At 44.1% G+C, this 26,431-nt stretch overlaps 3 protein-coding genes across 4 annotated transcripts in view; 2 read left to right on the top strand and 1 right to left on the bottom strand.

The window, feature by feature from the left end:
- LOC135377888 (cysteine-rich venom protein LEI1-like) overlaps nucleotides 1–6,189 on the top strand; it is a 42,250-nt gene extending 36,061 nt beyond the window's left edge. For both annotated transcript variants that reach the window (XM_064610619.1, XM_064610620.1), the window contains exons 7-8: nucleotides 3,744–3,835; nucleotides 5,954–6,189. In XM_064610619.1, coding sequence (XP_064466689.1) covers nucleotides 3,744–3,835; nucleotides 5,954–6,096 — 235 coding nt within the window. In that variant the 3' untranslated portion in view covers nucleotides 6,097–6,189. The remainder of the gene's footprint in view (nucleotides 1–3,743; nucleotides 3,836–5,953) is intronic.
- Nucleotides 6,190–10,524: 4,335 nt separating this feature from the next.
- LOC135377885 (cytosolic iron-sulfur assembly component 2B-like) lies at nucleotides 10,525–15,215 on the bottom strand. Its single transcript, XM_064610618.1, has 4 exons — nucleotides 15,007–15,215; nucleotides 13,095–13,174; nucleotides 12,853–13,024; nucleotides 10,525–10,717 (listed from the first exon to the last, which is right to left on the bottom strand). Exons 1-4 carry the CDS (start codon nucleotides 15,128–15,130, stop codon nucleotides 10,629–10,631), a joined length of 465 nt encoding a protein of 154 aa, XP_064466688.1. The 5' UTR covers nucleotides 15,131–15,215; the 3' UTR covers nucleotides 10,525–10,628.
- On the top strand, nucleotides 15,162–24,939 carry LOC135377884 (tetratricopeptide repeat protein 5-like). The gene is made up of 10 exons (XM_064610617.1): nucleotides 15,162–15,481; nucleotides 15,600–15,732; nucleotides 16,004–16,221; nucleotides 16,592–16,739; nucleotides 16,953–17,044; nucleotides 17,834–17,887; nucleotides 20,055–20,201; nucleotides 22,292–22,479; nucleotides 22,640–22,784; nucleotides 24,452–24,939. The coding sequence occupies exons 1-10, from the start codon at nucleotides 15,395–15,397 to the stop codon at nucleotides 24,569–24,571; spliced, it is 1,332 nt and encodes a 443-aa protein (XP_064466687.1). The 5' UTR covers nucleotides 15,162–15,394; the 3' UTR covers nucleotides 24,572–24,939.
- The last annotated feature ends 1,492 nt before the right edge of the window (nucleotides 24,940–26,431 follow it).

Raw genomic sequence — 26,431 nt, 5'->3', positions numbered from 1 at the left:
CTACTAATTACCCAAGATTCATTAATTAACTATTTAATTCGGGGATTTCGGGCAAAAGCGGGAGATCAGAATCAGAGACCATCCTAGTTGAAAGCCATTCCACGTTTAAAAAATTCTGAAACACGCACCTGCGTTAAGATATCCATCCGCGAATTTCGATATGTAAATGAGCCGAAACTGAAAAAGCGCGCCTGAGAAGCGCATCACCTTCGCCGACGAAGACTTATCTGGGCGATAAAACGGTTTGCCTGGCCCGCAGGTCGGCACCTACTCCAATGATTTCCATCGCTCCAAATCACGTGGCCCTCTGACGTGAAATGAGGGCTATACCACCTGCGTTCCAGGTCGCCGAGGTTTCGGTTCATTTGTAATAGAATTGGGGGTTTACGTCGCGAGACAACTGAGATCATGAGCGACGCCACAGCGGTTGGTCTGTGGATTGCTTTTGCCCACCTGAGGGTTCTTTAACGTGCGATGAAAGCTCATCACGCACGGCGTGTCTAAGCAACTTGTACCCTGCCACCAAGTTGCTGGCGTCCTCGGCCGGGTTCGAACCCGCGATCGTGGGATCAGAAGGCGAACACGCTACCGACTGAGCCACCGAGGCCGGTCGGCACATTTGTATTTCAAAATTCGGGGGTGGATATCTTCACGCATGTGTGTGTTTCAGGATTTTTTAAAACGTGGAATGGCTTTCAGCTAAGATGGTCTCTCATTCTGATCTCCCGCTTCTGCCCGAAATCCCCAATAATTAAATAGATAATTAATGAATTTTAGGTAATTAGTTATCTCGTATAGTTGCATACTTTCTTCGAGGGGATGTCAGCCTGGCCATAGAACTCAACTGCAAAAACATTTATTCTGCTCTGCTAGTTTTTCTAACGAATAAAAATAAACACCTTGGATATTGTGACGGATAAAATAGCATACAGTGGACATTCGTAGCTCGTGTTGTGTTATACGTTACGTCCTATTGTTGTTATATCCAAGCTCATTCTTCGCCGTCATGGGTATATCTTGTGCTTCTTCCAGTTTGCATTCATAGGAAAACTGACTAATGTGTTGATGGGAGCACTGTACAACGCCAAACAATATAGTGCTGTAGATATATACAGTTGAAATATAGCAGTTCTCGAAAAAAGCCGTCAGAAGAGCGGATGCCCGCGTAGTGTAGTGGTTAGCGTACTCAACCGGCAATCGAGAGGTGTGTGGTTCCGGGTGTAGGAAAAATCGTCCCCGGAAAAAATGTCCCCCGGAAGAACCGTCCCCAGGAAAAACTGTCCCCGGAGAAATCGTCCCCGCAAGAAAAGTGTCAAGAAAAGTCGTTTTCGTCAAACGGCCCTTCAACCGCATGGTGAACTGTCAAAAAGAAGCCTAAACTAACCTAACCTCTGAAAACTAACCTAGGTTCCCACCGGGGACGATTTCTCCGGGGACGTTTTCTCCGGGGACGATTTTTCCCGCATCCCGTGTGGTTCCATTCCCGCCGCTGTCTGGCTTTTTCGATGACTGCCATTTTTCAACTGTTCATGTTCTTGGGCACCTTGAGGCTTCTGTTGCGTTCGTCTGTTTGTGTGTTTCAGCCTCACAATAGTTACTGTCCATCAGATATACAGCTGTTTATAACGCAGCAGGTCGATAATAGCCGTTGCGTTAGTGAGGTGATACAAACACTACTCAGTAACGAAATTCAGGTGCACAAAGGTTTCTCAGGCCAGTCATGAAGGTTATGTCATCGCCGCGAGGAAAGTACTAAAATTTCTTATTGCTCCCTCATAGTCCAACAAACTGTGCACCGGTACGCAAAAGAATGCGAATCCAGACTTCCGAGTTGCGATAGACAGTGCACTCGAACACTTATTAGATACATTGGTTTGGCCTTATTCATACAAACCATCGGCCGAAGTTGGTTTGATCATTCAGAAAATAACTGAATCCTCTTCTCATTGGGGACACGCCTCGAATACATACTCTTAAAACGGAACTTCGACACAGGCCTATCATGGCACAGAATGATTTCTTGTGTACGTCTTTCTGTGCCAAATAAAGTTGTTGTTGTTGTGCCAATTAACGTAACCGTACAAACGTCACAAAAAGGCGTCCGCCTCCTGTTTTCTACAAATCAGAGAAGAGAACGATGGCTACGAGTGTGATACGCGGTCATGTTTTGTCTTTTGCCTGGTGTAAATCTACTTCAATTACCTATTATTTGTCTTAACAGTGCAGGGGAGGCCGTGAAAAACAAAACAGTGAGGGGCAGCATCATCCCAATTTATTTCGTTTTCAGTTGCACGAGGCGTGTTCATCAAAGTTGCTCTTCCCGCAGTCTAACTCTCTCATTGAGGATATATGACACGTTGCATGGCTTCGCCTGACAGCAGAATTGCATGTAAGAAAGCAAGCTTGACGTACCCTCGCGCGGAAATGCGAGGAGGGAATACATTTGAAAAGTGCTATTTCTATGGATAGAGCGAGGCAATTGGAGTACATTTACACGTAAGGTGTGTCAGCCCATTGTGGCGACATGCTAGAGCGTGCACGTGCCGCAGGGTAGGACTGCGGATAATTTCGACCAGAGCTGTCCCGACGGGAGGAATGGGGCTTCCGCCCCGTGCGCCTTCGCCAGCGGAGGCGCCGGATGCATTTCCCGGAAGCCCCCGGAAGCTATATGTTGTCCAATAAAGAGGATTTTAGCGCTCTGGAGTAGAGCCCTGCGCGGATGAGGTTTTTGGCATCCGCATCCGACCCGCATCCGCGCATACGTTATCCGTATCCGATCCGCATCCGCACCATACACAACAGTTTACATCCGCATCCGATCCGCTGAGCAAAACGCACCATCCGCATCCGATCCGCAAAAATCCGCACGTTTCGAAAGACGCGTAAAGACCGCCGGAAGCATGTTGGTATAATTTCGGATGCCTCCATGCTGTCACGGAAGGACTCAGTCATGACGACAAGCAAAGGTAAACCTTTCAACAAACGCGATATGGAGAGACTTCTGGAACGCGTGGAACGCTACCTCGTCGGCGCTCGCGCGGTTCGAGACGCCTGAATGCCTCCTCTCCCGTCTTGGCGCCGTGCATGGTCAAAGGTGAACCAGAGCATGCGCTCGCTGTCGACTGTCGGCGCACAATACAAATAAATTGCGGGTGGAAAAATGACAGCACGCGGTATATCCGCATCCGATCCGCTACCGATCCGCTGCCTTCGTATCCGCATCCGATCCGCATCCGACCTCGAGCCATCCGCATCCGATCCGCACACCGCAGAAAGTGCTAAATTTTCATCCGAATCCGCAAGTATATCCGCTTCCATCCGCGGATGGTGCAGGGCTCTACTCTGGAGTACTTATGGCTTCTCTCTATCTCAGAGTTTAACGGGGGGAGGGGGGGGGGGCTATTGTTTACCCTGCGCCAGGCGGAAACTCGCGTCGAAACGGCTCCGATTTTGACCACCTGAGGTTCTTTTGACGTGTGCCGGAAATTTTCGACACACGGTGCTGGGAGCAGTGTTTACCTCTCCCACATGCTTACATTCTTGTATAGATGTTATAGATTCTTGATTATTGTGTAGAAGTTTGTATAGATTCGAGATTATATTTGTATAAACTGATATAGATTCTTGTATAGATCTTGTTCAACCCTTTTCAATTTGTACAGATGTTTGCGCATTGATAATATTCTACGTTTCTAGTTACATGTATTCTACGTACTTTGCATGTTTGTTGTTCTCATTTTCAGAGGAAATTACCCAGAGAGGTTTGGACAGCCTTACACGAAGGGTAAACCTTGCGCAAAGTGCCCGGGACACTGCCGCTCTAAAAGGCTTTGCAGTGAGTGACCTTCACTAATTGCTATAATATCCTCGTCAATGTCCAAGTCGCAATGATGCCACTATACAGTCTGAATCTCGTGTCTTCATATTCTTCCCGAATTTATGCTATTGCAAAACCACGTGTCTCGCACTATATTCTCCCAAAGTATTCTTTCTCTGTGAGAAGCGGAAGTATCATAAAATTAATTTTTAGTTACTCCATAGTGGCGCTTCAATACTATAGGATCTGCTATTTGTGCCACACATTCCAGCATTGAGCACTGCGTCATTACGTAATGTCATTGGGTATGTGCAATATGTCGCCTGCCTATTGTGTAACTACAAGGGTCGCTCCAGGTTGACCGAGACTTGCTCGAGAAAACTCAGCGAGTAAATGAATAAAACTTTCGGAGGACGAAGTGCAATCCTTCTCGGGTCAGCGGCACGTGCAGCAGCGGCAGCTATCATGGCGGCGAGCAGTGTGTCTGCAGCTGTGGAACAGCGAATGCATAATCAAGTTCCTTGTGAAGGAGAACGCCGAACCTGCTGAGATTTTGCAAAGTACGGGGAACAAACGATGTCAAGGGGAAGAGTGTACGAATGGTGGAGACAGTTAGGCGAAAGACAGGATACGGTGACGAATGAACTACATGGACACGTTCGTCCAGCTGCAGTCACGCCAGTGAACATCGCAGGCATGAGCATGCCATCCTCGAGAAACGTCGAGTAACAGTTTGGGACATTACAGCCCAGCGTAATACTAGTGTCGGCAGTGTGGATGAGACAATCATTCATGAACATAGCAAAGTCCCAACACCTCACATGTGACCAGAAGAGAGCGCACATGGCAGACTCTGAGCAGCTTTTTTTTTTTTAACTTCCGTGTTAGCGCCATAAAGCAACTGTGGCTATGAGCGGCGTACAGACGTGGACAGATGAAGAGAGGACAGCAGGAAAGAGTGGGGGACAAGGGGCTAGTATACGTCCCGGGCCGACTTAAGGAGGAACTGTGCCGACATTAGTCTGAGGGAGGGGGAACGATGTTGAGGGAAAGTGCGGTCAGCCCGCTCGGGGGTGGCGGCTCGATGCACTCAGGGACGGAGAACAGAGAAGGGTGAAAGAGGGAGGAGAGACATGATGGGGGCACATGAGAGGGAGGGGTGTGCAGTCCCTCTTGCTCTGGGATTTGGGCAGTCCAGGAGAACTATACACTCTTAAAAATGAACTTCACCACATAGCACGCTCCTAGCCAACCATCATCCCGAATGACAACGTTCTCGCCCTAGATTTGTTGAAAACGTTAGGAGGAGCCTCTTTTGTGCCGTGCATAATGGAACAAAATAGGCTCCTCCTCCCGTTTTCAACAAATCAGGGGCGAGAACATTGTCATTCGGGATGATGGTTGGCTAGGAGCGTGCTATGTGGTGAAGTTCATTTTTAAGAGTGTACCCACCACAGACAACATGCGAGTATCCCTCATAAGCCATCATTGGCATGCTCCCTCTATCACGGTAACCGCCAGGATGATTGGCGAAGGAACCCCATCATGACATGCGTCGGAAAGTCTGCCGGAAAACTCAGGGAAAACCTCAGACAGCACAGCCGGTGTCTCGGCCAACCTTGAACGACCCATGTAGTACATTCGCTCATAAGAGGTATATCTCGAAATCCTTATAGTGGTTGTGACACTTTCATACATGGGGTTCATTACATCATCCACACATTGTATCACACACTAGAGTACTGAGGGAAAAAATATTTTTTACGTGTCGTACTTGACGAGATATAACCCCTTGAACACACGTACTAGAAGCTATGACATCAGAGCTCGGCCTGCCATTCCCACTGGTAGTCGTAAGCACGTGACCTCTCTCTCGCTTGCTCACTGGCGGAGACGCCTGCCGTGACGTCAGAGCCGCAGGCGTTTGGGTATTCGCGGTGCCGGTTTGCTATGTCTATTCCCCCCTTTGCTGTAAAACTTAGAATGCAGTTTCACATCGAATCTTACGTTTATCCGGAACAACCTGAGACGAAATGTGGCAACCGCTTTAACATGTCCTAAGGAAGAAGGGTTATTGTGTCTGTTATACTTGATTCGTCTAATCTAATCGTCTACTTTTTTTAAATCCTGATACAGCCAACCCTTGTGAACACGCCGATTTCTGGGTGAACTGCCGTGAAATTGCTCAACACTGGCGCCACTGGCTGTGCAGCAATCCGAAGGCTGAGCGTTACAAGGCCTGTCGAGCTACGTGCGGCTGCCATGAAAGGATTCGTTGAGTTACAGCACACTCATCTTAGTGCTTCGCTCGAAAGTCGGGCGGATGGAAACACGCCGAAACAGACATCATATTAATAAATACCGCAACTCCTCGAAGATACGTGCGTATTAGTGTGCGTTACACGGTATTTCATTCTGCAAAACCTTTGTCACTTTATCTTCATATTGCTATAGATTCTGGTTAAAGGAAAGGTCTGGAAACACCGTCGGTCGTATCCTTGAACGGTCCTTGAACGGTCTTTGACTCGTGAGTTAAGGAAAGAAGCGCTCCTCCAGTTGATGATGGGTGATTCCTCCATTGACCCTAGCCCTTATCCAGCACCAAGCATATGTACTATACTACTACTACATTCATAAGACCTCAAAAACGTCGAATGTCACAATCATGGCGTAGAAAATGAGCATATATGGGTTCTTTTACATGGTTCTGCGCCGTCGTAGAGCCGTTTCTCGACTTGTGAACGACGAACTTGCGAACCACATGTCGCCCGCCATAACACCCACCGAACTCGACCTAGGAACGCTCAAGGAAGTACCGGCACTACTTCGATGTACTCGAGGAAAGCGTGGAGGATATACTCCGCGCAGTGGGCGTTTCGATTCAAAGTATGTTTCTAAGTAGAGGTTTGCGAGGGTGCGGTTATATCCTCCGATCCACACATCATCCTGGTTTGCGGATAGAAATACGTATAATATTTTGAAATTCCCGCGGATAATGTGGTAAAAACGCACCTCTGCGGCACGCGCGGATATCCGCATTTTGTACACAAATAAGCATCAGTGCCTGTTAGTTCCGGTTTCCGACCACATCTGAGACAGGGCGGGCGCTTAATTCGAGCACCTCAGGAGTAACTTCCGGGTACTGTACCATTTAGTAATCACTGCACCATTGATAGCAGATTGCTTTTAAATGCTCGCGTTCTTCGCTTCCACTCTCTCAGATGGCGCTTTGTGTTCACGCTGGGGGCTGGGGGCGCTGGGTAAACGCTGTGCGGGCAAGTCCGCTGCGCCGTTCCGGTTCCGGTCTCTTTGCGCGCGTTTTCTGGTAGGGAGTCGTCGACACCCAGGGCAATCTTCTTATTAGAGAGTTTTAGTACATCGTACGCAAAGGCGATAGCGTACGTGACAGATAGCGTTGGTGGTTTTGCGCACTGCGCGAAGCTCTCTTTCTGTTATGGGCGTGCGCAGAACCATCAACGCTATCCCTTACGTACGCAAAGGCGATAGCGTACGATGTACTAAAACTCTCTATTCCCCTCGTTTATCGTTGCCCCTAAGTTGTGTCGTTGATCCCCATTCCCCTCATGCTTCATCAGTTCATCGCGGGAGCTGAGGTCCTCAAGTGGTTCGCTTCTGAATATTCTGAATAGAATGTGGTTCAGATCTTCCTCTTCCTTCCCGCAGAGTAGACATGAGGGGCTCCCGTCTTGAAAGAGCTCATGCACCATTTTTTTTAGTAAGAAGACACCCTGTTCTGGCCTGAAATAAAAGTGTGCTGCCTCTGTTTCCTCTATACCCTGCTACAGGTGCCGGTGCCTGCTTGTAGGCCGCATATGTGTCCAGGCTCTTCTTTTTTGCATCGTCTCCTTCCGATGGCGCTCCTCCTTTGCTGCAATCTTTTTACGGACTGTTTGGGCCCACTTATTTTCCGACTTTGCAAATTTCTATGCAGGGTTGAGACTTTTTGGGCCCATTTAGTTTTTATACCTTGACATCGTATGTGACGATACAGCCTCGCATAATGGTCTGGGACTGGGAGGTGTGCAAGCCGTCCGAAGTAGGTGAGTTTTGCTGAGGCGTCACGTTCCAAGTACGTAGACCATCCCATTTCACCAGTCATCGCCCTGACCCGTGCTAGTGTCTGTCCAGCAGCTTTAGGGGTGTTATATAATGACATCATTTGCATGCGTAGCTGCTGGCACCGCGATGGTCTCCCACAGTGTTCGGCCTACCGTATATGTATTATAAGAATGCTTTACATCCACGTATGTCCCTTCAGCCGGTTAGACTTCGTGATAGTGCGTTTCTCGTGACATCCTAGATATTGGTTGTCAGCGTTGATGGTGACGCCTAAATACTTATACCAGCTGCACGTACTTTGTTAAAAAGCTTTCTTGTATGACCAGTATGAGTGGACTGTGTACGTTGTATCCCATCCACTGTGACTTCTCGGTGCTAAACTTAAGGCCGTTCTCTCTGGCTACCTTTTCGCAAAATGTCTACGAGCTCCTGCATATTTTTTGCGAGTCACAGAGGAGGACGACATCGGCAGCGAAGGCCAAGCATGTGATCCTCGTTTTTTCTATCCTATAGCCTCTGTTGTGACTGTTGAGAACAGGATGCCAGTGACTGTATTCTCTAACATCTGTAGTAGGTCTTGATGTATATATTGAAGAGTGTTGGCGAGAGGGGCAGCCCTGCCTCAGCCCTGTCGAAATAGGTAGTTCTTAAGTCTTCTAGTACCCTAGCCAGCAGATACCTATGCAGTTGCAGTAGGAGTAGGTATTCTTCTGAAGGCTATAGGCCTTTTCTAGGCCCAGGAACACCAGATGTAGTTCGGCCGTGTCTGCCACCGATGCTTCAATCACCTGCGTCAGGGTAAAAAGGTTATCACTTCCTCGACGCCCCCTTCGAAAACCGTACTGGGCTTCGTTGAATATGACCTTTTTCTCACACCAGTCCCTGATTTGATCGTTTAGGATGGACATCAGGAGTTTATAGACGCTGCTTAGTATGGCGATTTGTCTGTAAGCGTCTAGGAGCTTGCTGTCTTTTCCTTTTCTTTTGTGAGCTTTGTCTTTGCCTTCTTCCACGCAGCCGGGCATTGCTTTTTGTATAGGATGTTACTCAGAAGTTTCCTAGGGCATTTTTTGCTGACGATTTCAGAGCTTTTAGAGGAAGGGAGTTGCCTCAGGACAGAAGCCGCCGATATTTCGAACAGAGACTGTTCTTCTTCTGGGCAGTCTCTGAGGCCTCTCTGCCTCAGCCTCTCTGGGCAGAACAGTCTCTGTTCGAAATATCGGCGGCTTCTGTCCTGAGGCAACTCCCTTCCTACATCTCTACCGGTTCGCTGGATTTCTACCCATCTACATCAGAGCTTTTAGAAGTTCATTTGGTACCTCGTCGATACCCATAGCCTTCCTGTTGGACAGATTAGTGACGTGCCGTTTCAATAGACCTCTACCCGAAACAAATAGGTAGGGGGGGGGGGGGGGCTGGGTTCCACGAATGGGCACTGGTTCGCTGCCTCCTATTGAACGAAAGGTAGGACCGAATGTCGCGTCCCTTTCAGGGACCATCGTAATCCCCTCAAGACCGTGGCTTTCGGGTGCGACCTTGTTCGTCCCTGGCTTCGAGCTCAGTTCAACTCTACCAAATTGGTGGCGCTGTCGAACACTATGACGTCATTTGTTTACAAACAGGGAGAGGTATATACGGCCCCAACGGCTTTCTTTCCTCCGTGGTTATTGCGGGCGCCACGTCGCTTTATGCACTTGCTTGTGGAAATGGAAAGTTTTCAAGGGCGTGCGGTAAAATGCGGATACAGCCGCGGTACCCGCGTCACTATCCGCAAGTACGCATTTGGTTCATCCAAAATGGTGCGTCCAAGTGTGGCATCCGTTGCGTTGCTGTGCAGTTAATTGCTACTATTGGACAACTGGGGACGGCATTATGTTCCTAAACTGTTTGTATGCTGTGCACCGATATAAAACCGTTTGTCAAGTAACGTAAACAATGGGAATTAGCCGACGCAGGCTACAGTTAAGTCATTTCATTGTAAGGATTTCGTCAAGTAACATTTTCATTATGTAGATTTTTTCCTGCGAATTAAATGCGGGTATGCAGCACGCTCAAGATCCGCGTGAATGCAGATACACCACACATTTCAACTGATTAATGGCAGTTGAAGAAAAGGCACTGTCAGCAGTGGGATTCGACCTTCTATGTTTAATTGCCTCATCTACTACTACGTTACACCTATTCTAAGCAGCACAGCTACAGATGCAGATCCTGTCAATATTATCTGTCCTCACCTCTTGTCACTGTGACAACATGGGTCTCAAACGATAAATAATTTATTTCTCTACCAACTATTAAAATTTCACACCTCTAGCTGCCATTATACTGAGTAATAATAAAACAAAAATTTACTGACAGATGCAATTGGGACCTTTCATCGAGATGCTACTGACCCAACTGCAGCTTCGTGCCGATGAAAGTAGAATTAATCTTCGTTCACATCATGTCGCGATCACACACTACGATATCATTTACATTCCAAAACCCAAACCATGCACCAATCCACACCAAAGACGTATTGCACGTTCATAGAGTTTTGTCACAAGTACCAAGCTGCATTATTGTTGTTCAACGTTTTCTGTGGTGTATGCTTCTCAAAGTCAACAAAGTGACTAATACATCGCAGATATCGCCAACACTCGTGCCGTTTATTTTTAGCATTATTGTAGATATGCATTTACATTGTTGATTGTATGTACAGCTTAAAAAACCGGTGCCAATCTTGTTCCCCTTACGAGAGACATTTGTTGACTACAGCAAGGAGGTGAGAGTTTTCCAAAGCTGCTGCCACTCTTTCCTTGTCCGAGAGCTGTTTGTTTACTAAATAAGAGAGACAGGTCAGAAAATTCTCAAAATGCAAACACGTATTCTGGGTGACACAGCAATAAAAAGTCAACACAGGGCTTTGTGCCAAAGGCATGCAGTTGGGATGACCCCCAAGAATGGCATTCTAACAGAGATGGGAACACTTAATAATGTTCCACTTCATTCAGCAAAATTCAGCAAAAATTTCTTTTGGTAATATAATGAAAGGTCAAGTGAGTCACCCTCTCTTACACCTAGGGCTGCCACCTTTCCCACCGGCAAGAACTGAACACCCGGGGGTGGGGGGATTGTCAGTGCTGGTGATCTCATGTGAAGCCCTCCAACCAAATAGTAACCAAAAGTTGACCAAATAAAAATATCTAATAGAAGAGTTTTAACCAAAAGTTGCTTTAGTTATTTCAGACTGCATATGACTAGGCAGCAGGCAGAAAACTAGAAGAAGTCAATGGTAGCCAGGACACGCGCAGAGGAGAGACAAGCAGGAAGGCCCCTGATTAGCCGTCTGGAATGCACAACATCGCGTTTTTATTCCAGTCAATTTAATTTGCATTGTGCCCAGTGCTCTGTGAACTATCTCAAACTATGGGTTCTATGGGGAGCTGTTACTGTTGGGTCCATTTCTTGCCCTGTCTTGGTTTGCATGAAGTGGATTGTGGGGGACCGCATCCAATTCTTGAGAATGCTGAGCGATGGGTATGAAGGGTCGTAATAATAGATGAGAGGTTGCCCACAGTATCTTCATGTGGTTCGATGTAGCTTTGATTGCTCATTTTAGCTATCGCTCAATCTTTGGTGACGATGACGCAAACGAAAAACTCAAATCGTAAGGTTTTTACTCTGAATTCACCAATTTCCGAATATTTCGTGTCTGGATTACACCTTCACCCGTACACCGAATGCAAGCCTTGAATATCCGAACTATTCGGGTGACATCTGGACAGGTGGCAATCCTACTTACATCACATCTTTCTGCGTTCTGGAAACTTGTCCTAACAGTTCTATCTTATAGAATCTTGTGTCACACCTCCACAATCTCACATATAAAGTGAAAGATCTGTTCCCTATCCTGTTATTGTGCTCTTTGAGTATAGTTTTCCCTGTTTCGCTTACATAGCTTTTATGTATATTTAATAGTTGGGAGTTTACGTCGCGAGACAACTGAGATTATGAGCGACGCCACAGCGGTTGGTCTGTGGATTGTTTTTGCCCACCTGAGGGTTCTTTAACGTGCGATGAAAGCTCACCACACGGCACCCCATATTCAACATCCCTTGCGGAAGACGGCGTGTCTAAGCAACTTGTACCCAACTTTTATGTATGTATCACAATTCAGTGGTATTGGATACATCACACACTGTGTGCAGCTGTCCCTCTCCACTTAGAACTCGACGGATATTACTCTACACAACATTTATGGAGCCTACACTAAGGAAGTCATGCTACTGAAGAGTGGTGCATAAGACATCATTGTTTTGTTATGTTTTTTTTTTTTTTTTTGATTGGGTGTTAGCGCCGCGAAGCAACTGTGGCTATGAGCGGCGTACAGAGGTGGACAGACAGAGAGAGGACAGCAGGAAGGAGTGGGGGACAGGGGGATTAGTATGCGTCCTGGGCCGACTTCAGGGGGAACTGTGCCGACATTCGTCTGGAAAGTCTTCGGAAAACCCAGGGAAAACCTCAGACAGCACAGCCGGCGGTAGGATTCGAACCCACCACCTCCCAGTCTACAGCACGACCTTGGTAACCGCCAACGAGCAGACGCTTTAGCCCACTCGGCCATGCCCCTGGTTGTTTTGTTATGTATGACAGGTAGTTGTGTCAGACATAACACATTGTGGGTATGTGCTGAGATCTGCATCTTGATATTCAATGCTCTTCTGCATGAGGCAGATACATAAAAAAAAAGTCCAAAATAGTGTTTACAGATAACACGTCTGACTTGCTAATACTTGCTAATTATTTCATGTTTTATGGTCTAAACTCCATGATGTTCAAAGTTCAGGCAGCAGGATCCACCACGCTGCTCTTCAGGCAACATATTGAGAGCCTTATGGTACAAAATGTTAACGCAGGTCACAAATATTTCTGAATTTGTTGGCTACCAAAGAAACGATGCATTATGGACATACTTGCAGCCTCAGATGCATGGGTTCCTGGTGTAATTTGCACATCAACCTTGAATGATGGGGGCAGGCACCGTAGAAGCTTTACTCTGATTGCTAATCCAATCAGAGTAGCCATACTGCAGTGAGGGATTGTAGGTGTAAAGTTTACACGGATCTCCATGCGTTTTGTGTCCACCTGAAAGGCACAAGAGCATTGAAATGGGCTTGGAAAACTCTGTACTTCGTATACAGCAAACTGCCATTACCTCAATATTGCTTTCCTCAACCACGTTAAGCTCTTCAAGTGTGAGAGGGTGCTCCGGATCATTAATAACTCGAATATGATGTACAACAAATATAGGAAAGAGCGTAACATTGTTTGAAAATGGTAGGCTATGATCAGCTAGGAACAGACATGATCTTCATAACATGCATTAGGATATGTGCAAAATCAGCGGTTTGGCCCAGTGGCATAGCCAGAGGGGTGTTCACCCTCCCCCTCCCCCCGAAAGTGTACATTTGGTAGTGCATTTGGGAGAGGAAAAGTGAGGGTGAAACCCTCTCCCCCATGTAAAGTTCCTGTAGAACCCCTCCCGAAATATTTTTCTGGCTACGCTACAGGCTTGGTCCGCTTGCTGTGCTCCGACATGTTCAAATATATGTTGCACGTAAATATGAAATATATAAATATAAAAAAAAAACCAGTATAACATGAGACTTACAGCAATGAAAATAGTGTAGTCTAAATTATAACATCTGTGCTGTTCAGAAGCACACCTGTATAAAAGAGTGAATTAATGATAAGTAACCAAGCCAATGCTAGCGTACAAATGGACAAGCACCACACTAAAGCTTCCATTCCATAAGAATAACCAAATGGGGTGCTGAAAGACTGTTTTTCTTTTTTTTTAATGTGCCAGACTACTGTGTAGCAAACTTCTATATCAAACTTTACACAAAATAGGCTACTGATATGGTTTCAAAGGTGCATTGCATCACAAGGCTCCACGGCTTCTACCCCTATCACTCATGACATTACAGAACTACATGGTGGGTGGGTAGACAAGGTGGTGTTCATTCATGCACATCTTGACCAATAAAAAAGGTTAGTACTCATTATAACTGGATATAATAAAAAGTTTTGAGATGAAAATATTGTCCTTGAACCTTCAGAGCCGCAAATTTAGTAACATGATCGGTAAGTAACTGAGTGAAAGCATCCAAATAGTTCTTATGTACATATCTAGAGGAAAGTACTACTAGATACAATTTTGGCTGTGCACTTGATTGTGTAAGTCTGTTAGTCTTGAGCTATAAATATTCCAGTAATTTGCACTTGTTTTCAAACCTACAAACTGACTTGCGGGCCAGCATCTAAACATGAGCTCTAGGGCCTCAATCTGTCCAGTGACTGTTTGAATTTTGGAGGTATACCTCATACTACTGCGGTTTACGTTGCTGAGGACAGTAGCACGCATACAATATGCAAAAAGAATGAAAGCAACAACTAGTTGGCAGCAGACTGGTTGAAAACAGGAGTTCCTTTTCACAGTGAAAGAGAAACGCAGGAAAAGATAAAGCATATGAGTTGAAGAATACAGTTCCAGCAGCTGACAGCAGAATATATATGGCATTACAGAGCGCCGTGAGAAGAGGCATCTCACTCAAAGCTTATGCCTCTCCCCCAAATCAAGCTTCTGTAACACTGAAGATGTAGCCGATGACATCGAAACGCCCTTTTGGTTTACAGCAAACGCAGTATTTAGTACATTCTCAACAACAGTGGGTCAATGATTTTATACATGACGGATCATGAAGGATGTCAGTCACGACAGCACTATTTTAAATCGAACTCTTGGACAGCGCGGGAAAAATACTGAGAAGAATTAGACTACGTTTGCTCTTAGGTGTCTGTAGCTACGCCGAGCTCGTCCGGTGCTGTTTTTCGTGGTGTTTTCGCTCCACGCGTTCAGTATACATATAGGACAAAACTCTCCACTTTCCAGTGTCTGTAGCTGTTGCGAATGTAGTTCGGTATTTAGCGCATCTTTGAACACGTTTATCAAAAACACTCAGGCACCCTTTTCAAACAAAATTTAACAACCCCGCTTGATATACGCTTACCAAGTGCTGCGTATCACCACTACAAAATTTCTGCGAGGTGTGAAAAAAGGATATCGAATATTTCTCTTGCGTCAAATTCATCGACAATATCGTCATTCAGTTCATCTTCGGTGATTATCCGCTCTTTTGCCTTTTCGTAGGTAGTAGGAGTCGCATTTTCTAAGGCTTCTCCCCGCATGCTTGTGCTGACAACCTTCGCGTTTACATATGAGCAACGTGAGCAATATGAGTGGCTGAGCGGCTCGCGGTTTTTGGTGGGATTTGGGCTGCTGCAGGCTGCAGTTATGTATTTTGTCAAACAAAGATTGGGAATTGCGTAATATAATATTGCTTAATATAATTTCAACGTATATAAAGATCTACGTATTTCGTATTACTTTGTAAACTGGCCGTGACGGCGCTAGTTCTAAAGCGCGAAAGTGATGTTTTGAAAGTTTCCCCAATGGCGATGGCATCCGCTGAGTGTGCCTCAGATAGCGAGTCGAAAGAATGTGTTAAAGATGCCGAAGTTTTGCTTGAGTCTGTAAAGGTTTGTTATTGTCATTTGTACTAATACGTCGTATATTCTGTATGATATTCGCAGTACTTGTTGCGTCGATGTTTAAAGGATGGGACGCAATTACAATGACAGGTGTTTTCTTCGACAGGAGTCAGTTCGAGAATTGTATGACTTCCGAGACAGTTATTACGAGAAGCATCCGGGAGCTACACAGGAGATGAAAACAAACGAAATTGACTGCAAACTAAAGTGTTTTCTCGCTACTCTTGAACAGAACCGAGGTAGGCATATCATTTGTGTAGCTGCATAGGAAGGCAAATTGCCCCTACAAGCAGACGCTCTTGTTTCTGCTGACTGAGAAGTTGAACGATGTTGTGCTTCATCATTCTATATGTACTTACGGGACGATCCTTTTGCCATGAAGGTACTGAACCAAGCAAGATGTTGCTGAAATTACCCCCAATATTTTGTCATGTAGTTACGTCACCCTGTGCATGGTTGTGTGTTGCATGGGTATGTTCCTGAATGTGTTATTCATGTTGTCTCTCCTAGCACAACTGGAGAAGGTGGACAAAGCAGTTTATCTTATGCTTAAAGGAAAGGCACTGAATATTCGCCAGGAGTATGAATCTGAAACGCATGCCATTCTAAGCAAGGCGGTCAAACTGAACCCAAAACTAGTTGAGGCTTGGAATGAATTAGGTGAATGCTACTGGAAAAATAACGATCTACAGAAAGCTCTCAACTGTTATGAAGGAGTTCTGAAGTCGGTGAGTTGCAGATAACTTGTTACAGGTACATTGTCATCACTGTTACCACTGATAGTAACACTATGTGAACGCCCTCTTTGTCCTTTTTGTATACTCTACGTTTTGTGTTGTCTTGTGACCATGCATGCGTAAGAGCCAGTAAAGCTAATAAATGTAATATTGTGTCGACGCCCCTGCTTTTCTTCAAATTTATTCTTTTGCACACTGGGAAGAGCTTAACGTTAGTGCAAAAATAACAACTTAATGTTAAATCTATACCTGAGCTATTTTTCTTGCTGTAAACAACCATATTGACAGCTGCATATATTGGAAAATACAATACATATTTCTGGGTATCAAGTGTGGCATGTCCCGTTGATTCTTTTCACAGACAAAAGACAAAGTTGCGCTTAGGAATTTGTCAGTAGTTCTACGGCAGATTAGTACAACACCAGAGCAGCAGACAAAAAATATCTGTAGCAGTCTTGCAAAGGCCAAAGAAGCAGTGGAACTTGATGTTTCTGATGGAGAGTCTTGGTGTAAGTTTCTCACCTGTAATCCTTTAAACACAAGGGTAGGTATCACTGTTTCATATATGTGTGACACGAAAGTACTGCCAGTGTGCAGCTTTGTTTATGTTATGGAATTAGTGCCTGCAGTGTGTTTAGAGGTGTGGTAGTTACAAACTGAATAAACAGGGACCCCATAATGTTATGCTTTGTTTTTTTTTGTTTTTTTTTCTTGTTTTCCAGGTGTTCTAGCCATTGCATATATCACTTTGTACTTCACTGCATCATTACAGCCATCACATCTGCAGCAGTCCTTGGCAGCTTTCATGAGAGCAGTGAGTAAAAGCGAGGTTGATGAACTAAGCATAGTGGGTTGATATTCAGATGTAGTTTAACTACTATGAGCCAAGTTTTCTAAACGAGACAAGTGCTCATGGTACTACACGTGTACAAAATGGCAGAATTCTAGAAACTCCGACAATTGAAAGGTAAATTTTTTAGCAAAATTATTGCAAGAGAACTAGTTATCCCGTTCAACCACAATGTACTTGGGAGTTTGCAAGTGTGGTTAATGAACAAAGATTTACAAGACAGTAGGAAAGGAGCAATAGTTGACCTTGTATTGTTCACAACAATTGATTTTTTTTCTCTCTACATTTTGAAGTACGAGACACTCTGTACATGTTTGCTGTTACGATAACGATGCAAATTATAAATAAATCCTATAAATTTTGGGCAGTTATAAGCATTGTTTTTGTGATAAGTAGATGTCCCATACCTGCAAGCATAATGCAGCAGTATTCCTTATATGTTGTGCAAAATTTATTTTCATAGCAATTTTTGTAAATTCCACATATTATGCTGATAGAGAAAAGAAAAAGATGAGAATGTTTTACAAGACTTCCTCTAAATTGTCATAACTTTTACTTTTTGTCATGTGTGCAGCTTAGTGTAAAAATGTGATGTGTGAAAATTTTGGTTGTTTTTGGTTGGTTGGTTAAGAATACTAGCTGTTTTAGAGGGAGTAGTGTTATGAGATAGAGAATGGGGGTGTTCTTTTACCTCCCCACATGTACAAACTAAACCTTACTTATATTGTTGTATTCAATACTTTCGTTCTTTAGCTTGAGGACCCTAAAATGGTGTACTCTCCTGACCTGCACTACAACTACGCCATGGTATGTTTTCAGATGTAGTACTGCATTAATTCATAAAAACAATATAGGGAGAAAAACTTCACTTCAGTCATTACCAGCCTTTTCTTACATTGATGGTATGTTGTGCTATTTGGGTAGAGGAGCATATTCTATGAAATACAAGTTGCATTACTTTCCGAGTACATTACTTCTATCGGAGGCTCCGCCGTGACATGGACACCCTTATAAATTTCTCCCTAACACCACCTAAGTAGTTTGAACTAGAGCACTGCAAAGGGCCGGGCTGGCCCGAAAACCCGGGCCGAAGTCAAGCGCCAGGGGTGTGATTGCTGCGCTGATTGCGCATTTTTGCGCCCACACGAGGCCCTGCTACATTCTGCTACAAAAAGCCAAAATGTTGAACTTCCTGCGCCACTGTGTGCCCATTCCGATTTCTTCCCCCATTTTGAAGAACAACAGTAAGAAAACAGAAGTCTTTGCTTGCACTAGCTTACACGTCCGGCTAACCCAACTGGTTTTGTTGCCTATCGAGTCAGTTCAAGCCATATGCTAAGCCATCTATCTAATCCAATCCGAGTCAAGCACTCTGCCGTGTGGCGGTCACATGGGTGCGTTCCAAAACAAACCCTCGAGTCGAGTAGGTCACATGACCGAGTTGTACCATGTGACCACAGAGTACGCGCCCGGTCGAGTAGCTTTGGGAGCGCATGAGGGACTCCGACCGAGTTAATCCTCATCATTCGTTTTAAAAGCAAAGCATCTAAGTGCTCATGCCCTTTCTCCCTCTGTTTCTGCTAAAACGCTACAACATAGGCGTTGCGTTATCCTTGACTTCGCCTCGTTGAGGATCACGCCCTTGCCGCGGTGTGCAGCGCAGACAGGCGCGGGAAATTTGACGCCAACGTGTTGCTTCAGGCACAAACCGCATCAAAGGCTGCCCTTGCACGTTCCAGGTATGTGTGATTTACACTGTATTATGAGTGTATACCGTATGGACTGCACATGGCCTCAGCCGGGTTGAGTTTTCAGCAGCTGGGTCGGGCTAGGGTCAGGTAAGACTCTCTGGCTTCGGGTACGGGCCGGTAAATTCAGGCCCGTGTAGTGCTCTAGTTTGACTCTTAATAATCATCCTTCTTTTTATTACTCTTTCTACTTCTACTTCTGTTGTTCACACCTCTTTCTATTTTGTAGATGTATCACTTCTTGGTGTTACAGGCATTAAAATTTTAACGCCATGTTACAAACAAAGGCTGTGGCTTTGCGAAAGTGTCAAAATTGTAACTTCTCTGTTGTGAAGAAGGTGGAGCATCCTCGGCAACGTCGAGATTGTTGTAAACTTCCCTTAACACTGTTTAATTGAGTAGTTTAGCGCATAATAACCACCTCTTTTTAATTGATACTTATACTTCTGTTGTCCACATCTCATTGATAAGTTAAATAGTGTGGATGATCATGGGTGTGAAATAGACAGGTGGCAAACTTCGTTTCCGTCGGCTGCCACAAGAAGTTTGCCACCGATACATAAAAATTGGAAGCATTAGATGCAAATTAGATACATGAAATTTAAAAATGTGTGGAGGTAAAATGTACAAGGAAGAGGTAAAGTAACATGTGCGTATTTGTTCACAGGAGTGGTTGGTGTAGTATGCACCCTCTACTCCGATGACCCCTGCTGAACACAACATGACCATGTTATGGAAATATTGGCCTCGCCATGTCGTGAAAATTGCACCTGGGCCCAACTCGAAACTTGCTCTCTCAGGAAGTTAAGAGCATCCATCCATACACATCCATCTATTTGAATTGACTCTATGTATGCATGAATGTATGTTATAGTTTTCCTCATTTTATACTATGGGATGGATTTATCAGCAATCACTCTTGATCCCGCACTACAAATTTTTGTTTTGTTGGGCTTTCGATAATTGAATAATATGTGGAACAAATGTGGTGTCACCCCTGATTCTGTCAAGACATTGCAGCTCCATATCTCAAACTTCTTGCATGAAAAGTAATGTGGAATGGGATAGATGGTGTGGTAAATCACACGTACCAAATATAGCACAAGAAAATATACAATAATAATGTACCTGTGGGTTTACATACAAAAATTGGCTACATTAAATTACTACCTTTTAGGTTAATATTTGCCTATTACAGTGCATCAGAAACCATTTGTCTCTTCTAGGCACTGAGGCATCAAGAGGACTATCAGAATGCATTGAAAAACTTTCATCGTTCCTCAGTTTTGGATCCTTACTGGACTGCACCAAAGGAAAAGTCTCAATACCTGCTAAAGTACTTAACAAATGTTGACGAGATGATCAAGAGCAAGGCAAGTCCCATTTTTTGCACCTGATATTTTTATTGTAAAATTTAACTATATCGACTATTGAATTTTCTGAGGCACTAGAACACTGCCAGGTTTATAAATTTCGGCAAAAGTGTTAAGGGAAGAAAGATAGCAACAGCCATTCCACACTGGTAAAATTGGGCTTATTACAATAAAAAAAAGTAGCCAGATCCTGCATTCAAGCTGCCTGTGTATGCATCAGCGAGACGCAGAATTATCCTTAGCTTTATTTGCTGTACTATGGCAATTGACTCCTAAAGCTGAGAGCTAAGCTATTCACTTGAGAACTCCAAGTTTAGAAAATGATATAGTGTGTGTGCATCTACTACTTCATTGCCTTTTTATTAATTTGACTTATGATTAGTAACAGATTTACAACCGGGGATTATATATTGCAGTAGATGTAGGTAGCTTTACACAGCAGATGGTGTCACTTGATTCTTCATATGGCAATATTGGCACCAAAGACTTCCTTTTGAGGAAGGAGTTTCCTACAAATGGAGTGCTCCTGTAAACCACCTGGCATACTTTCACCCTGTACATTGTTGCAATACAGAAGTTTCCTTTATTGGGGAACTTAGTAATAAGAATGCAGTTTTTGCTGATTAACACAGGAGAGTGACATAGGGTGACAACAGTTTGAGAATCTCTGTACAGGTTTTTTACTTCTTTTTTTTTTTTTTTTTTCACGTGTTATTTGTTCACAAATGTCGACACTTACTTTCCTTGCTTGGGTGGACCACGAGAAAAAATGCATCTTTTTCATGTGTACGTGCATAACTCAATAAAAATTAATTTCAGTGCTATTACAAATGTGGTAATTGTGTATTGGCGTCCTATTGCAATAACGCTATTTGCATGAAATTCTATCAGTCTATCTAAGGGAACAAAGAATGAAGTATGCCCCAAACAACGCATGGGCCAGTCACATGGGGGTCCTATTCTCATCAAAGTAATTGACCTCGATTACTTTAAATCTCGCCTGTCATTGGTCGTTACGTGAAGAAAGCTTGAAGAACAGAAATTAATGTTACACGCTATCAACGAATGCTAAAGCGCTTAAGAATGAAATTGTGTTGTTGTAACAGGGAACTGCCCACAAACTGCCTCATGAAAACGCTGTGCTGTGATCGGTCCGGAACCGGAACCACGAATTTTTAAACAGAAATCGTGCAGAACCTTGAAATTAATATTATTTAATCATGTGTGTGATGTGCTTTTGCAAAGGTTTTGTGGCAGGTCTGCAAGAAGACAAGATCGTTGACATAATGGCACGCAAATGATTTTACTAAACGTTTACTAGGTGGCGCTTGTGTTCTCGAGTGGGAAATAACCATCAATATCATCAATTTCACTGAAAAAGTAATTGTTCGAATTGCACGTTTATATGTGCATATGATCACAACATGCAGATATACACTTGTAAAACCTCAAAACAAACTCGAATCACTAAATCTCTTCGTCGTAGTGAATGCTGCCGCCATCTTGCCCATTGCTTCAATGTGCCAAGATTAATCACTCGTGATAGCTGATGTCAAAATGACGTTTCCAATGTTAATGAGCTCATGCCTTGGATATTGAGAGGAAACGGAAAACAACATCCCAAAACCATTCCTATTGGTTGAGCCACGGACTGCTTCCGGTAGCCAATTCAAGGATAAATTATATTGCTCTTGTTGGTTTGTAACGATACTTCCTCACACAAAAAGTACATATATTGACAATTTAGCACATCAACAAATCTCAGGAGATGAATGACAGAAGCATAAAATTAGCACACCAGCAGCATAGCTTTGGTCACTGTGGCATTAGCACTTTCCCGCCAAATGCTAAATTCAACTATTGACCAGCAGCAGTGCAAGGAGCACGAAACACGGAAGTTTACGTAGTCACCCCTAGCTACATGGGCGGAGCGCAAGGCGGTGCCCTTAATGTGACGTCCAGCGTGACGAAAAGTAATCGAGGTCAATGTGTTTTGATGAGAATAGGGCCCCTGGTGTGGCTTTTTTAAGAGCCGGTATATTGGTACCTTTGCCAAGTGGAGTTTGAATGTGTATATGTTTTGTTTACAGGGTCAAACAAAGCAACGCAAAATACAGACCATGTTGGCTAACATAAAGCCACGTCACTTGGGGCCATTTAAAGATCATGCAACCATCAAAGCTCTCGAGTTCAATAAACTTAAGGCGGAAAGAAATTCAGGCTGCATTCTTGTTTGCAAAGTCCTCTGTAACATTGTTTCAGAGGAAAAATTCCCCCTGTAAGTACATAAATTCCACTAAGCTGAATTATGTTTGAGTGGGACAAAGCTCGGGTTTGTGCTTTTCATCGTTTCATGTCTGTTTATAAATGTGTGAACCACGCACAGATTATCGGAATATCACCGATTTATGCAGTATGTACGTTTTGTTTGCTTTTAGCACATTTTGTGCTGTAGATGCAACTTCAACATGTTTTGCTGTGACTGTTTACAATATGGCCAAAGGAAAGGGGTTCATAATAGGAGACACTGTGGTCATTCCAGAACCATTAGTGCACTTTGTACAAGTCACATTTCAAGAAAAGGTATGTTGCATGACTTGCTGCCTAATTAGTCCATTGTTTTGTCGATACAGCGATCAGAATTCTCCTGGCGGATGGTAAGACAAACAAAAAGCAAAAAGAAAGAATGCATTTTTGTATAGAAAACAAAGGAAGGAGGCACTTTCGAGTTCCATAGCCTCCAGGAGAAGTAAAGTGAGAGCATGGTGCATTTAACAGCGCATAACTAACGGGGATTAGGTGCACGTGTTGCAGAGCGTGCGACTTTGCAGGTGCTCACGAGGAGTAACAGAAGTTGCTTACTCTCTATGTCGTGGTCTTGCCCACCAGTTTTTTCCGAGTTGCTGTGTGCAACGACAGCGTATTTTCTTGAATTGGGGTGGTCGGACTCGCATTCGCGTAGTTCGCGATTGGGTTGAGTTCAACATTGCAAACGATGTTGATAGCATAGCGGCTGAAGAAACTAATGCAAGCACACGTAACGGATTATTTTCTGCTCCAGGATGTTTTGATGCTTGCCTGTAAATAAGTATTTCCGTTTATGAATGAGCCTCTAATATTTCCGGCATTGCGTGACCACAAACGTGCAGCAAGGTGCAGCTAGTATGCGCTGTGAGCACATCAAGCCCTCATTCAGAGTAACCCCCTTTTGTTCAAATTCTACTTCGTTAGAAAATATCTTCGGCCCCGTTCAAGTTCGAATTAATGGGATTCCACTGTCATTATAAACTTGATAGACTGTACTAGTAAAATTTATGAATGAGGTTCAAAAACTGCAGAATTTCCAAATGTGAAGCATAGAAGCAGCTAGTTGGTTCCAACAGCAGAAGCCATGGAAACCTTTTACGATACACCATCATGCTTGTAGTCTATGATACAGCTAACGCAGAATGCTTTTGTACAGCCTTGGTCTTCACCTTGCAAGTCACTGCAGTAACATTGCTAAAGTCGGAAGCAAGCACCTGTTGTCTTGAAATCGGGTCAATGTAGAGGGACATGAAATATATGGGGTTGGCAAAATTTGTTAGAAAACAAGAAATAAGCAAATCATAAGCAAATGGGAATCACACATCCCTAGTACATGTGTGTATTTGCATTATGCAACAATGCCTACTGGTGAAGTTCTTATCTAGAATGTATGATGAACTACAAAATTTGTTTACTGGTCCTGAAAGATGTGTTTCTCAAAAATGTATTTAATTAATCTCAGGTCGTTATGAATAGCTCAATATAGCTTTACCCATGTTCACTGATTGCACATGATATATTGCAGAAGTGTTATTCACATGCTAGCATTCCTTTTTGTTTCTGTGCATGGTGGTCTTAGGTCTCTCTTGGGCATAGGTAAAAGGGGAAGATACATACAGCCTCCAAGGAGAGTGAGAAACCTGAACTGAAACCAGAATTTTTACCACTGGATTTCTGTCAAGTGATTTCGATTCTCATTCTTTCAATGGCATCATTCCCATTCTTCTCACAGAAATCCTCCCATTCTTAGGAATTATAAAGTATGTGAGATGCTTGTTACAGAACCTCATACGGTATGCTTTTCAACCGGAAGTGTTATTGATGTAGTCGCCTTGGAAAAACTGTCAAACTATGTATTTCAGAAAGAAGTGTGCATATATAGTTAAGTGAAGTATCCCATATCACAAACCCAGCTTGTTGGTAAGTGATACCTTTTCTTCTAGGAAATCTCCTTCCCAAGTGTGCGGGTTGATTCCCCACTAGTTCTTGTGGTCAACGGACGTGTACTTAGTGCAGAAACTCAGAGCCCTCTTCAACTTGAAGTTTACAGAAAGAAAGAGTAACTGTGAAGCATGATCATTAGTTGAACTGTGAAACTTGTGATAAAACTCACAATGGTACTGATGAAGTATGCCTGTTACAGTGCCACATTTACAGCCCTCACTTTTATAATGTGTAGGGCGTTACTGTGCCGATGAATCTGTCTCCGTGTATCTCGTTGCTTTTGTACCAAGTGGTTTTAACAGTTGATAGAATGCTGAGACATTTTGGTAAAAATATTTGTCCTGTAATCTTTCAAGCCACCTGTTGTACATTGCACACTTTGCTATGACATTATTATTATTAAATACCATTATTATGTTCAGTTTTATAGCAGTTCACAACTTGGCTACAAGACATAGTGGTGACAATAAAGGATGCACACACAGGCTGTGAATGGAATTTGTTAATGTGGGTTTCCATTATACAGGGTGCTCCACATAACTTGCACATACATCGATTAAACTGGCTTCATATTGCTGGCAGTCTTAGGCAAGTCAGGGTATTCCTTGTAGTCTCATTAGCTAATTAAAATTGTCATTTTAAAATTTCAATGTTAGAGCCAGTGTGTCAATTGGAAGTTGCAAAGTGCCTTCACAAACTAAGTTATTTGCAATGAAGTACCTCTTCAGTGATTCTTTTTGCAAGTCTACAAAACAAGCCTGTAAATATATATTTTTTTTAATACCAGTGACTACCTGCCTGTGCGAGTGAATTTCATGGTAGTTACTTCATTTGAGTAGCTTGACAATTGATAATTGTATTTCTATTTTGTTTTGTGGGCGTGATGCTCCGAACCCCCCCCCCCCCTTTTTTTTTTCTTCTTCTTTTTTTCTGGCTACGCATCTGGAATCAGCGAACTATCCCTTTAAAGGAGCATGAAAGACCTCGGTATATTTCGCGTTTCTTGGCTTCGGCGGCATGCACTTTGAGAAACAACGAGCATTCTTGCACAAAAACTATGATTGGGAGTGCCGATAGAGTGACTCGCTACGCTCCTCCTACGTCACTGCAGTAGATGGGGCCGCGTCTCCAAGACCACGCCGCTCCATACAAGGCTCACTTTTCAGAGCGGGTTTGTAAATTGAACTAGGCGATGACAAGACAACGTTCAACGAAAGTATTTTGCATGGTCGCTGCTGCTCAATGGACCTTTTTCACACTCGCGTCGTATCCTAGCTGCTGTCCAGTGAAACACGATCGGCGCGCGCCAAAGCACATGGAGGCTCCCTACAGCCGGCGCTATATTGGCGCCATCTATTGAATACGTAGGGGATTTCCTTCGGCGCCGTCAGGGTCACGGAGCATGCGCAGAAACGTTGTGATAAAGGTCCATAAACAGGTTTCACACCAAACCCGCCCCGACACATCTCTAACACCCCCTCTCAAAAAATAAAAAATATTGCTAATAAAGGCCTGGAAAACAGCCGATGCGGGTGTCGCACACCATCCCCCCGAGATGAAAGTTCTCCCTGCTAAATGTCGCTTCATTGCTCCTTTAATGTGCGCCGAAACAAATCACGTAGTATTTAACGTCCCTTACGGGAGGTGAAGTCTCCAAGCACGGCAACTTGTATCCTGCCACCAAGTTGCCGTCCTTGTCCGGGTACGAAAACGAAACCTTGGAATCAGACAGGACTTTTCGTACTTCGAGAATAAACGCTTGACGAGACTTGACCTTGAAGGTTTATCCCTAGAGAAGTAAAAGTCGCGATTCTTCAACAACGTTCTCACCGTACCGTCCAAGGGAAAGACGACGTTATGGAGTAGTCCAGCTGTCCAAGCGCGAGACCCGCTATCCAGCTGTCCACATTCTCCAAGAGCTCTCCATAAATGCCGCGGGTCTTCGTGCTCGGGGCGCCGTTGGCACAGTCATCCTGCGT

Source organism: Ornithodoros turicata, chromosome 1 (assembly GCF_037126465.1).
Source record: "Ornithodoros turicata isolate Travis chromosome 1, ASM3712646v1, whole genome shotgun sequence".
NCBI classification, from domain to species: Eukaryota; Metazoa; Arthropoda; class Arachnida; order Ixodida; family Argasidae; genus Ornithodoros; species Ornithodoros turicata.
This window is presented reverse-complemented; position numbering and strand designations above follow the sequence as displayed.

Excerpts from the sequence above, each read along its gene's own strand:
- LOC135377885 (XM_064610618.1), bottom strand. The coding sequence starts at position 15,130 with ATGCGGGGAGAAGCCTTAGAAAATGCGACTCCTACTACCTACGAAAAG. Across the intron at positions 13,175-15,006 it reads TGACGCAAGAGAAATATTCG|ATCATATTCGAGTTATTAAT; the intron begins ATATCCTTTTTT and ends TATTTGTTGTAC. Across the intron at positions 13,025-13,094 it reads TTGAGGAAAGCAATATTGAG|GTGGACACAAAACGCATGGA; the intron begins GTAATGGCAGTT and ends TGTGCCTTTCAG.
- LOC135377884 (XM_064610617.1), top strand. The coding sequence starts at position 15,395 with ATGGCGATGGCATCCGCTGAGTGTGCCTCAGATAGCGAGTCGAAAGAA. Across the intron at positions 15,482-15,599 it reads TTTTGCTTGAGTCTGTAAAG|GAGTCAGTTCGAGAATTGTA; the intron begins GTTTGTTATTGT and ends TTTCTTCGACAG. Across the intron at positions 15,733-16,003 it reads TACTCTTGAACAGAACCGAG|CACAACTGGAGAAGGTGGAC; the intron begins GTAGGCATATCA and ends TGTCTCTCCTAG.